This window comes from Carcharodon carcharias, chromosome 7 (assembly GCF_017639515.1).
Source record: "Carcharodon carcharias isolate sCarCar2 chromosome 7, sCarCar2.pri, whole genome shotgun sequence".
NCBI lineage: Eukaryota > Metazoa > Chordata > Chondrichthyes > Lamniformes > Lamnidae > Carcharodon > Carcharodon carcharias.
Window position 1 is genome coordinate 159,351,082 of NC_054473.1, and position 13,117 is coordinate 159,364,198.

General features: G+C 42.9%; 1 protein-coding gene across 1 annotated transcript in view; it reads left to right on the plus strand.

Annotated features, from left to right (window-relative positions):
* cdh31 (cadherin 31) overlaps nucleotides 1-13,117 on the plus strand; it is a 68,199-nt gene that overhangs the window by 12,833 nt on the left and 42,249 nt on the right. Inside the window, exons 3-4 of the mRNA XM_041191149.1 lie at nucleotides 11,074-11,270; nucleotides 11,608-11,766. Of these exons, the coding sequence (XP_041047083.1) occupies nucleotides 11,074-11,270; nucleotides 11,608-11,766 (356 nt within the window). The remainder of the gene's footprint in view (nucleotides 1-11,073; nucleotides 11,271-11,607; nucleotides 11,767-13,117) is intronic.

A 13,117-nucleotide genomic window follows, 5' to 3' on the forward strand; every position in this document is an offset into this window, starting at 1 on the left:
TCCCTCGCTCCTTTCTCTCTCTCTCTCCCTCGCTCCTTTCTCTCTCTCTCTCCCTCGCTCCTTTCTCTCTCTCTCTCCCTCGCTCCTTTCTCTCTCTCTCTCCCTCGCTCCTTTCTCTCTCTCTCTCCCTCGCTCCTTTCTCTCTCTCTCTCCCTCGCTCCTTTCTCTCTCTCTCTCCCTCGCTCCTTTCTCTCTCTCTCTCCCTCGCTCCTTTCTCTCTCTCTCCCTCGCTCCTTTCTCTCTCTCTCCCTCGCTCCTTTCTCTCTCTCTCTCCCTCTCTCTCTCTCCCTCACTCCTTTCTCTCTCCCTCTCTCTCTCTCTCCCTCGCTCCTTTCTCTCTCCCTCTCTCTCTCTCTCCCTCGCTCCTTTCTCTCTCCCTCTCTCTCTCTCTCTCTCTCTCCCTCGCTCCTTTCTCTCTCCCTCTCTCCCTCGCTCCTTTCTCTCTCTCTCTCTCTCCCTCGCTCCTTTCTCTCTCTCTCTCTCCCTCGCTCCTTTCTCTCTCTCTCTCTCCCTCGCTCCTTTCTCTCTCTCTCTCTCCCTCGTTCCTTTCTCTCTCTCTCCCTCACTCCTTTCTCTCTCTCTCTCCCTCGCTCCTTTCTCTCTCTCTCTCCCTCGCTCCTTTCTCTCTCTCTCTCCCTCGCTCCTTTCTCTCTCTCTCTCCCTCGCTCCTTTCTCTCTCTCTCTCTCCCTCGCTCCTTTCTCTCTCTCTCTCTCCCTCGCTCCTTTCTCTCTCTCTCTCTCCCTCGCTCCTTTCTCTCTCTCTCTCTCCCTCGCTCCTTTCTCTCTCTCTCTCTCCCTCGCTCCTTTCTCTCTCTCTCTCTCCCTCGCTCCTTTCTCTCTCTCTCTCCCTCGCTCCTTTCTCTCTCTCTCTCCCTCGCTCCTTTCTCTCTCTCTCTCCCTCGCTCCTTTCTCTCTCTCTCTCCCTCGCTCGCTCCTTTCTCTCTCTCCCTCGCTCGCCCCTTTCCCTCTCACCCCTTTCCCTCGCTCGCCCCTTTCCCTCTCACCCCTTTCCCTCGCTCGCCCCTTTCCCTCTCGCTCGTGCGTCTTGGCTCTCTCGCTCGTGCGCTCTCTCTTTTTTCTTTCCGTCCTTTCTTTTCTATTTTCTTTTCTTTCCCTCTCTCCTTCCTCAGTGAGATTTATGTTTGGCTCCTCACTGGTCAGAAGAGTGCTCCTCTAAACCCCAAAAAGAAATTTTAGGTTTTTCTTGCTTTCATATCTCCTGATCTCAGCGCCAGGGACCCATTCTGTCTATGGAGGCTGCCTCTGACCAGCATGGTTTTACCAGTTGGCTGTTAGAACTAAATCTGCTTGCTACTGCTCCACAATGGATTGCAGCACAATTTACTGCATTCGTAGCTGTATCTGCCTTTTTCTATTCAGTTAACGAATTTCCAAAGGTGAGGGAGGTCCACCCTATCAATAATTTAGTCAAATTGCTGCAATGATAATTCTGAAAACGATTTTATACAGTGCAGCACTGCACCTGCTAAGAGAGGCCAGTTACTCTTTTAGTGTGAACTTCTGTTTTAAAATGTGAATGGAGCTGACATTTTGTCAGCACCCTTTGTACTCGAACTGATACAGAGCAAGTCTGCGGTGAGACTACTTCATGGACCTAATTAGTAGCCGTTCAGTGATTGATGGTTCAAAAAGAAATCGTGGTGTTCTGATCTTGGCACAGACTTGGTGCCAACTTGGTATTATAATGGTATAAGTGTTCTCTGAAATGGGATGTCATGCTGAACAAAAGTAGCTGTAACCCATGAAGCAGTTTAAAAAGGGTTTTGCGACAACTGCATAGTAATGTGAGACATTGATGGGTTTCGGATGTGGAAACTTAAAAAAAATGCAATTAAAAGAATGGATTTGTTCACTTATTTTTATTTCTGGGATGTGGGTAACATTGGTTAGGGAGTAGCTATTGCCCACCTCTGGATGCACATGCCATACAGGACTGGAGTTACATGTAGGCCAGACAGGATTGAGGTAGAGGAACATGGGAAGACCAGTTGAAGTTCTAGAATAGCCCAACTGCTTTTAATAGCACGTTTGTGCATGCACTAGCCCAACTTGCCATGATTATTTGCTAATGACCTTTCGTTTGTCAGTCCAGGACAATAACCATTAGGCTACTGTACCCAGTTATTAATCTGAGTAATGCACTCATTTTATGACACTCTACAAGCAATTTACTCTGCATAAGACAGTTAGTGCAAAATGATATATTTGAAGAAATGTCAAAACAAGAGATGTTTGTTATTCCTATCTCTTAGCCATTCAAGTATTATTACAGGTAGATAGCTTTTATAACGTGTTGCTGCTGTAATAATACAGTTGTCACCTCAATATCATTAGAGCCAAAGTGAACCCTGGTCATCAACTATATAATTTGCTTATGTTATTGATGCCCAAATAGATGAAACGGCCAAGCAATGAGCATTGAAAAAGCTGACCATATCTTATGTGAACCCAGATTTTCAGTGCCTTGAGTGCCTTCAGTAAAAATAAAGAATCCAGGCAATCAATTTAATGGTCAAAATTGCTTTCGTTTTGTCACAAGCTGCTACTCGGCGTGGGGGTGGGGAAACAGGTAATAATTAGTTTCATGCTTGCATGTACTTATACATTTTAGGCAGGGAAATTTTACTGACGTTATTATGCAAATATCCATATGACACACTTGTTGTTTTACTGTTTTGCGCATTTCTACAACTTCCCCAGAGAATTTATAGGAAGCAACATTCAATTAATGCATCTCTTTTTTAAAAATCTGAATTGAGGGATTCAGGCTCGCAAAGGGTTACCTTGCAGGTGCAGACTTTTTCAATGTTTTCTCAACATTCTCTCTTTGTGTTTAGACTTGGTTTGAGTGTCATATTGCACCTCTGGAATTATCTCTTTGTATTTGGTCTGTGGCCCTTGATTAAACAAGATTTCAAAAAGGTATCATTCACCTTTTTTAAGTTTTGAAGTCCTACTCTTTCACAGCTTTGAATTATCTGTATAATTATAAAACCTGCTTTAAGAGGTTATTGGGGCCTGTGGCTTGCGAATCCTTTTGATTTTCAGAATCATGCAATTGTAGTTTTTTTTAATCCATTCATGTACAATGTTTGGATGTAGAAATTGCACAGCTTTTGACTTGTCCACATGTACTTTTTATATTTTTCAGGAGATAGAACAAGATATATTTTTGTTCTGCATTACATAGCAGATCTCCCCTGCTATTCACTGTTGAAACTCAATATATCTAAACCTGAGCTGAGGTTGCAGGGCTAAGTCCACCATGTGCTGTCTCCCTTTTGCAATAGAATTGCTCCTTCCTCTATTTTTGTAGCTGAAGCCATGCTTGTTGTATCAGAAATTTAATTGTTTCAATCTTGGTCTCCGTTTTCCATATGCCTAAAGTATATGTGTTGTGGCATCGAAATGGGAACTGTGTGAGCCAAAGAGTTCAGATGTGCATTTAACAATTTGATAACGCCACTTCTGTTAAACTCGATATCACTTCCTCCTCCAAAGCCTTCAGTAGTTAAAATGTAAATCAGAATAATTGTTATCCAGAAGCACGTTAGAAGACATTGGGAAAATCTGCCTTGGGAAGGAGTCAGAGTTAATAATGAACAGCTTAATGTGTAAAAGTCCAAACCAACTGCCTCCCATTTGGGCAAATTCATTGTTGTTCATTTACGAGTACTTGCTGTATCTGATTAAATATTATGACTTTGAGTGTATCTAGACATTAATTGTGAAGCAACCCAAATGCCATTGCAATGAAGTGTTGGCATAACCAACAACGTAATAGCACATTATTGATTTGTATCTGGTTGTAAACAAAATTTAAGACAAAATATAGCACCGTGGTGTATTTTAAGCATTTGAAAATTAAACCAGTTGGCACATATATTGGACATTCCCCACTCCCTCAGTATCTTGATTGTGTTCTTCAAAAACTTGTAAAGAATTTGCTGCACCAGTAGAGGGGAAAATGAATGGGATGGATAACCGTAATAAAAACAAAAAAGTCCTGAAAAACTCATTATGGAGAGAGAAACACAGTTAGGGTTTCAAGTCTGTATGACTCTTCAGAGGGAAGGGTCATACGGACTCGAAATGCTAACTTAGGTCTGGCAGCATCTGTGGAGAGAGAAACTAAGTTTTCCTGGCATTTTTTTGTTTTTATTTCAGATTTCCAGCATCTGCAGTATTTTGCTTTCATCAGTTTGGATACCCAACTTGCCCTGTGAATTCTGGTAATAGTAGTTCAAAAGGTGTGTGTTAAGATTTAGAAACAATGGGCCCAATTTTTAACTCAATGGATTTTGAATGCATTAAAATTTCTCCCAAAATGTCAGTGATAGAATATTCCCTCTCCCAATTCAATTTTGGATAAAAGCTGCTCTAATGTTCCATTTTCACGAGCCTTGTAAACTTTTTAGAACCTAAGGGGGCAGGATCTTCTGGTTGGCGAGTAGGGGCCGGGCCCCGCTCGCTGACGCGGGATGACGTCAGGTGGAACTCCTGTCATCACCCCGCATCATTTCCATTTTCAGGCTGGCGGGGGTGCAGCTGAGTCAGCTGTGCGCCCACCGACCTGTCAACGGCCTATTGAGGCCATTGAAAAACTAATTAAAGTCATCAATGGACCTGCCCGTCCAACCTTAAGGTTGGCGGGCAGGCTGGGAGCCCTGGCGGGCTTCGGAAAAAGCATGAAACCTCATCCCGCCCGTGAATGAGGTTTCATGAGGATATTTAAATTTTTATTAAGGGTTTCAATAAAAGTTATGGTGTGTCCCAACTCATGTGACTGTCACATGAGGGGACGTCAGGGAATTTTTTAATCATTTGTATTACAAGTTTTAATTCCGAGCCAATCTCCCTGAGGCAGCATCTACCTTCAGGGGGATCTGTGCGCTCTTTCTTGCGTGCGCACTCCCGGCTGAGGGAATCTCTCTCCCCAACCCGCACAGGGAGTGCATAGCACTTCCAAGTTGACGCCCACATAAAATAGCACGCCCCCAATTGGGGCCACTGACCAGAGGCACGCACGCCCACTCTCACACTCCCTCCACCGCCACCACCCCCTCCCCTCCTCCTCAAAGATTTGGGGGAAATTTTTCCCAAGGTGGTAAACATGTCTCATTTTTGAATTGAGAGAATTCTATTGTCAAGAAGAAAATACAATGGACTGGATTTTGTGGTCAGTGGTGAAAGAACAGCACTAACCATTCACTATACCTACACCTACCCATAGACTTTTCGTGGGCTTTTGAGTGGCAAATTGGAGTTACTAGAGTTTCTCTACAGCACAGCACCTTCTAAAGCAGATCTGTGGTGGGTGTGAGCAGGGAAAGCAACAACGAGGCTCTTAAAGCAATCAGATTGATGAGCTCTCACCGAGACTTGGTGTCTAATTTGGAAATATAAATTACAATATCTAAAGGCAAAATAAAGTACAAAAAGCAGAATATAAATAGAAAGCAAGAGGCAATTGAGGGAGAAGAGACAAAAGTTAAAATTTTTTTTTCTATCTCCAACAATAGTTAAATTCTGAAAGAATGAGGGTACATTTATAAAAGTTGTTTCTGAGCAGAGAAGTTGCTTGGCAGTAATTAAGACTTATCATGGCTTTAAAAATCCACTTACACCTGAATGTACCAGCCTGAACTCTTTCTGGTGTACCTAGTGAGTAAATACTGTAATTTCATGCCCTTTGAATGCTGAATCTCTCTGTGATGTTAAGATTGTGGAGGAACATGGAAAATGAGACAGCTTCCTGATTTCCGTGTTTAACTCTGCATTTGCAGGCGTGGGAAGTTGCTGGCTGCTTTACTCTATTAACATGGTCAGCACTGGTAGTCTTACTGTTGTTCCAATCACAAAATCCAGACCATCAACTCTCTGTGGTCTGATGATGTCATTGGGACCGATGGTCAATTTTTTAAAGAATGCACCTGCTGGTATTGAGTGGGTTGCCTTGTGGAGAACCAATTGAGCAGGTTAAAACAGGGTGAAATCGACAATAATCAGCTCCTGGGTGACTCAAGGGCAAGCAAATAACCAGAGTGATATTAAGGGCTGGATTTTTGCTCCAAGGGGGTAACTCAGGTTGGAAAATTTCCCGGCTTGGCACACCTGCCCACCTCGGGAAAGAGCACCCTGAATGGTGAGATTTGCACTGCAGGAGGACAAGGGATAGGTGCGGGGTGGAATCAGGCCCACTGCCCATGGACGCAGATTCGAGGCTGCCATGTTTTGAGGTGTCCTAGTGAAAAGGCCCTCTAAACTTAACCTCTGACAGTCCCACCCCTCCCCATGCTCCATCCATACCAACTCATGCAAGCCCATACCCCACCTACTCCCAGTGGCCACCATACCTTTCATGCCAAACCATGCTGTCCACCCCACCATATTTTGCCCTTGCACCATCCTTGCCAACTCATCTAGTATCCACTATAGACAGGCCTCAGGAACCAAGGTGAGATTCTAAATATCTATACAGAGTTCACTTTCCAAAAAAAAATTGCTAAAAGCCCATTCAATACATTTAAATCCCCTCAAGCATGTAAAGCCTTAAAAAAACAAATATTTGTATTATTAACCCTATATCAAGGACAGATAATTTAATAACCTTGAGCTGTCAATTCGACTGTGAACTTACAGCCTCTTCACTGTGATAATAGGTTGTGGAAAGCGGTCAAACAGAAGTAATACTATAATGATAACGCTTCGGGTTATGTCAACGAAGAGCTATTGAAGCTGCTAGAACGGGTTTTTTTACTCAGAGACAAGCAGGCAGTTTTTTTTTCAAATTTTAAAGGGCAGGGGATTTAAATAACTTTAACTCGGCAGTTCTATATACATTATCTGCCCTTGAAAAGCATTACACCCCCACCATAAATTTGTGGAGAACACACTACAGATTGAGACAGTTCCTGCAGGGAAAGTCAGATTCTCCTGTACACGGAGTTAAAATGGTCTAGTCAATTTATAATTCCCAGCTGTGCATTTCACACCTTCCCCCAGGCACCCCACTTTCCCCTATTAGAGAAAATGGGATCTTCCGGAAATGGGGGCAGGACTTCCTGATCTGGGTCCCATCCACCTTTTTTTTTTAAGGTCCCCAAAGCCTTCACAACTTGTGAAACTCTGGCCCTAATTGTCTAAAGCCTAAGTGCTTACCTGGGCAGCACTGTAATATCAACCTTGCACATTATGTACAGAGTAGTGTGAAATTCATTATCCTGTCACACACTGAGCATTTTGTACAGTACCTCAGTAATCCACAGTTGCAGGTTAATTCTATAACTGGCCTGGAGTTGAAATCGGAACATAGTCCAACTGAATTCTAAGATTCAGATAAATTACACCGGTGCTTAAAATAAACTAAACAGTACAATCTTTTAGTCAACTTTTTGGTTTTTTAATTTGCCTTAATTCTACCTGCTTAGATGTGCTTTTAAAAAGCAATCTTAAACTTGTCTGAGGTGATTTTGATATCTTCTGGATAGAATGTTCAAAGAGTGTTCTAGTTTGCTTTTCTTTTCATTCCAATTGATGTTTGAAATTATAACTCACTTTTCCAAGGAGTGACGTAATTTCAGATTTCAAAATTGAGTTGCTTGAGGCATTGGTGGTCAAAACAGTCTGTCGGTATCATGCTCTTGAGGCTGTTATGAACAATTTACAAAGGCCTGCGTTATTTATTCATTGAGAATAATTTGTACTTCAAACTGAGTCCTTCAAGCCAGCACGGCTGCCAATGCAGATCAATTCTCAGTTATTGTTAAAACATAATGACAAACAAGCTAGCTAACATAAGTCCAATTGTTATTCAGAGGCAAATTTAATACAAAATTATGCTCTTTAATGTCTTTCCAGTATAATTCAAAAGGGGTCAAAATTATTGAGGTGAGGTCTCAACTAGTAAGTAATTAACTAGTAAAGGCTTTCATCAACTTAATCGGGAATCTGGAAGCCTGCCTTTAAGCAAATACGGTATACTAATTTACATCTTTGAATATTTAACAGATTTGTTCATCCATGGAGCATTCTGCCCGTGGCCAATTTATTCATCTTTGTAATTAGCTATCGTTTTTGAAGGGGCAGTGTGGTAATTGTGCTCTGGCTTAGAAATGGTTATAAGAACATCTTGTTGCTGGGTCCCTGTGCAAATTACAAGTTGAGAATCTGCTGAGGAGGAGAATTTATGGTTTGGTTTTGTTTGTTAAAATGTTCTTGGAGGGGAATTTTAAACATGCTAGTCAGGGTGAAGGGTAAATCTCTTAAAAATGTGAAACCTAACCAAAATACCAGGAACGCATCAGCTTCCTGGCATGAGGAGTGGGTGGAGGGGGCGAGTAACTTGCTTTCAAGAGGTGGTCAGTAACTTATATGTTAATGAGATGCGTCTCAGATTTCAGAAGCCTTTTAGATTTCATGTTTGCAGGCCAGGTTTTGAAGGGTCTGTGAAAACCAATAGCTGAAGGGAGGGAAGGGGTGTCAGGTCTGTCGTGGAGGCACTTTTTATTGCATTGCTTGTGGCCCAAAAGAAGCAGGAATGGTGCTCCCAGGGACTTCGAACTAACCAGCTGCCCCACATCCCCATCGCGTACAAACCATTGGAAGCCAATTATGGTGTCAGTGATGGAGTTCGGCCCATGCAGCCGTGCAGGCCAGATGTTCTGGATCAAGGTCTCCATGGTGGCAGCCAACCTACCAATGTTGACCTTAGTGCGTTGGCCTGCTGGCATTATCACCTCAGCCTGATGGCAGATGGACTCCTCCATCATGCCTTGCAATCTGAGGAGTGTAACGGACATCCCTTCCTGATGTTCCTGAGCTTGCTGTTGCAACTCCAGCAACTGTGACATGGCCGAGTCCAGAGGCTCTTCAGCTGATTCGGACTCAGCAGATTTCTGGCCTCCAGCAGTCCTCTGAGCTCCGGACACCTGGTAAGTGCCTGCTGTGGATCAGAGAGTGTGATGTGCTCACCAGATTGTAATCTCGAGGCTTCTGTAAAGCTAGGGCCCACCGAGGTGTGTGTCTCTGCGCTGGTGAAGGGTGTAGGTGAGCGATGTGATGGGACTTCAAGGAGGGTGCCTTCAGATTCCTCTTCGGGGCTTGATTGGAGGCCCAGGGTCGTGGACTCTGGCTGTTTCCCAAGTGTGCCTGTGAAAGCAAGGAGAGCTAATTAGTGCACGGCAGTGGCCTGTAAAACAGGACACATCACTCATAGTATGGTTGTCTGATGGATGTTGCATTACTGGATCCCCACTTGGTAGAGCAGCACTGACCTCACCATCAGCACAGGAACAGTCCAAATCCTCGCCGGCCAGCTGGATGGCTCTGATTTCAAAGTCCGTGAGGACCTTGATATCAGGCATTCCTCCACCAGTCTGTGACCTCTCCCTTTCATCAGGACAAGTGCCAGCTTGTCCTGCATGAATAGACTTGGAGAGAGTGTAAGCAGGATGCCTGCCCAGTCAGATAAGTCTGCCTGGCATGTGTGGGTGGTGTGTGGTCCCATGGACGAGATGGAGGACAATAAAAGTGTGTGAGAGAGAGTGAATGGTGATGTGCCTTGAACTGGCAGTGAGTGAGGGCCCTGTGGATGTGTGATGGGGCTTTGTGTGTGTGAGTTGAGAGCGATGAGAAGAGTGATTTCCCCTGGCAGAACAGAGGAGATCATTCATCCTCTTTGGCACTGGGTGGCTGTCCTCTTTTGTAGGGCGTTAGCACAGATCTTTGCCACTGCTCCCATGATGGATTAGTGTTTTTACTGCTCCTCCTGTAGCCAGGTAGAGGGCATCATGGATGGTTTCCATGGCATCCAAAAGATGCTCAAGGGATGCACCATTAAACCGGGAGGGGGCTGCAGTTGTCTTGCCTTTTGGGGCCATATCTTCCATGCAGCAGTCGTGGGCTGGAAGCACTGAGGTGTGTGTGCATGGCTGTGCTTTAAATATAGCACCCGGCATGATGAAGTGGTGGCGGGCGAATGAGAGCCTGCCCGCCATCGAAACAGTGTCCTTCCTGGGAATGCATGATTAATGCGATGGGAGTGGGACGATACGGTGTGAAAAACTGCCATTTTGGCCAGTTAGTGAAACGTCCTTTTTCCCACCACCTACTGCACTTTTGCAAATCTGGGACAATTCCGCCCTCGTTTTTCTTTGAGCCTGTAATGCTCAGCTTCCTAGATGGCTGTTCATTGGCTAAACTTTGAGCTAAGTCCTAAAGTTTGATTCCTGCTCTGTGCTGAGTTACTTAGTCTCAGCTGGACGGCAGCAAGAGTGTTGCAATAGATGATGCTTTCTATTGCTGATCACCTATGTCTGAATTTCAAGATAGGACAGAATAGTCTTTTGTACAGCTTGGATATCCTTTGTTAATTATAATTACTTCGCCGTTCATGGCTATGCCTTCATTTGCCTTAGGCCCAAAGCTCTCTTGATTCTCCCCCTACACCTCTCTGTCTCTTCATCTCACTTTCCTCCTTTTAAGACACTCCTTAAAACCTATCTCTTTGACAAAGCTTTCGGTTATCGGACCTAATATCTCCTTAACTGGCTGGGTATCACCCTTCATTCTATAATGTTCCTGTGAAGTGTCTCATGCCGTTTCATTACATTTAACGGTGCTATATAAATATAACTTGTCTTTTAATTATTCACTGATGCTCCCTCATTCGTATTAGTCACTGGGATGGGCACCTAGAGTGTGCTCTTTGGAACTAGAACCCAGCAAAATGTCACTACTGTTAGGGGGGGACAAAGTAAATCCCACATACAATCTTGTTTTAAGCTGGAGAAAGCTTTACCTGGGCATTGACAAATGAGTGATCCAATTGTACATTTCTGCTGAGATAATCTAATTTATATAGTGAGAATCCTGCTGTATCTCATGCAATAGGTGAGGGAGAAGTGCAAAGTCCACCTAAAAGGATGGAACATTTTATAATTTATGATTTCCATTAGCATGGAAATATGTCATTCAGCTGATTCATTCACTGCAGGCTTGAGGTTTGGTCTCATAAATTACTTAGCTTTTCTTTTGACTTTTTAAATATAGTTAACTTTAACTGCAGTGGACAGAAGAGTGTGATTTATGAAACGGATGATCCCCGCTTCCAAGTGGATTCCAATGGAAACGTTCTTGTTAAAAACCCAGTGTTCCCAGATAACCAAACAAGTTTTCTTGTTACTGCACGTAATGAGGCTGAAGAGAAATGGGATGCTGTCATTAAAGTCCTAATAAATGAAGAGAAGGTAACATTTTTATTTTTCATGCAATTGGAATAATCCTAACCACTCATGCTGCATACAAATTGCAGCTGCACTGCAGTATTTGGAGAAGTTCTGTAAATATTGTAATTTTAATGAGGTTTGATGAACTGATATACCTTAGACAAAGAACATCCCAGATTTAATGGCATTAAGGAGCTGCAGCAAAATGCTAATGTTTTATTCTGTCCTGTGTTCTTTGTAAAATAAATTTAGCGCTTACATTTAAAATATTTCCTTAGTTTATTTTTTAAGATAAATAACACTGGCTCACCCAAATGTTGAGCTCTTTGTCACATGCCCTCGGATTTTTGTGTTTTAGTTGAAAGACTCTGCCGATGATATGTCAAAGAACGTGCCGGTGATACGATTTCCACGTTCTTCTGGTTCTTCACTGAGACGGAGAAAGAGAGAATGGGTGATTCCTGCAATCAATCATCCAGAAAATCAAAGAGGACCATTCCCCATTGAAATCACAAAGGTTTGTGTTCACAGTGCTTACGTTGGTACACAGTTACAATGTTCCCCCTAAGCTGTGTACACACACAGCATCACGGAAGTTATTGCACGGGTTGTTCGCAAGTCGTCCCCTTTAAGATTACGCGGCCTGTGTAAAAATATGTAAAGGCACCATACACTGAAATAAACGAGCCCCACGCAATTTTAAAAAGTTAGAGGTGACATTGCTCTGTGCCATTTTCAAGACCTTGGCATGGCGGGAGCTGTTTTTGGTTCATTGCATCACCATACCCAGTTAGTTTTAAACTCCAAAAAACTATTCAGAATTGAGAAAGTAAGAACATACAAATCAAAAACCAGGAAAACAGCTGTAGAAAAAAACTACTGAAGACTTGTACAAACAACCAATTCTGACCCACACAGGAGAACATGCCAATGAAACAAAGGAGAAGATAAGTAAATTAACAGTGTAGAATGCTTTTAAAAACCATTTTAGTCAGCTTTTTTTTCCCACCTTCAACTGGACAGCTATGAATTCCAAAAAAGACTTTTAACTTTTTAAATTGCACATTTCACAACCTGATTTCAACTTTTGCTCTGTACATTAAAGCACTTAAACATTCACACAAGGTTGGCACTGGTGTCTTTTAAAAGCCTGTGCTTGAAGTTGATATTTTCCAAATATATCACAGCCTAATTAAGTAAAACATTTTTCAGTATGCATCAATGAGACTTTTTAAAATATTCCTGAAAAAAGGGAAATGTCGAAGCTTTTAATCTTGCACTATTCAGGACACTTCACAAGAATACCAATATAAGGGGAAAACAACAATTTATATTGTAGGTGAAGAAAGTGTTGATTAGTTGGGTAGTTCATGCATTCACAGATGTAGCAAACCATGAGGACAAATCCTTTCATATATATATCATGTGTAGCTCATTGCTCTTACACAGGACGAGCAAGTGGTTTTTTTAAAGCTTACTTTTGAGCAAGGCTGTCCAATCATGTTGAACAGCAGGTCCAATGGATATGAATTTGGACCCATCATTAAGAATGGCGTGCATTTTGTTGACATGGTCACACTTGTTAAGGATGACTACTCCAGTCCCTTTGTCTGATTTACTGACGTGTACTGCCGGGTTGGCCTTAAGGCCTTGCAATGTTGTAAGACATTTATGTTGCATATAAAAGTCAGACCTGTCTGACTGGCAGATCATATCAGACAGCTTGCCCCAGCCTCTGTTCACAATGGGCAAGGTACAAACCATACCCAACGAGCCCGTGCTCGCAAAACTCAAAATAGTGTCCAACATTAGATGTGATTCTGTGATTGGACAACTTACGCTGACGATCAGTTTAAGATTGTCAATCT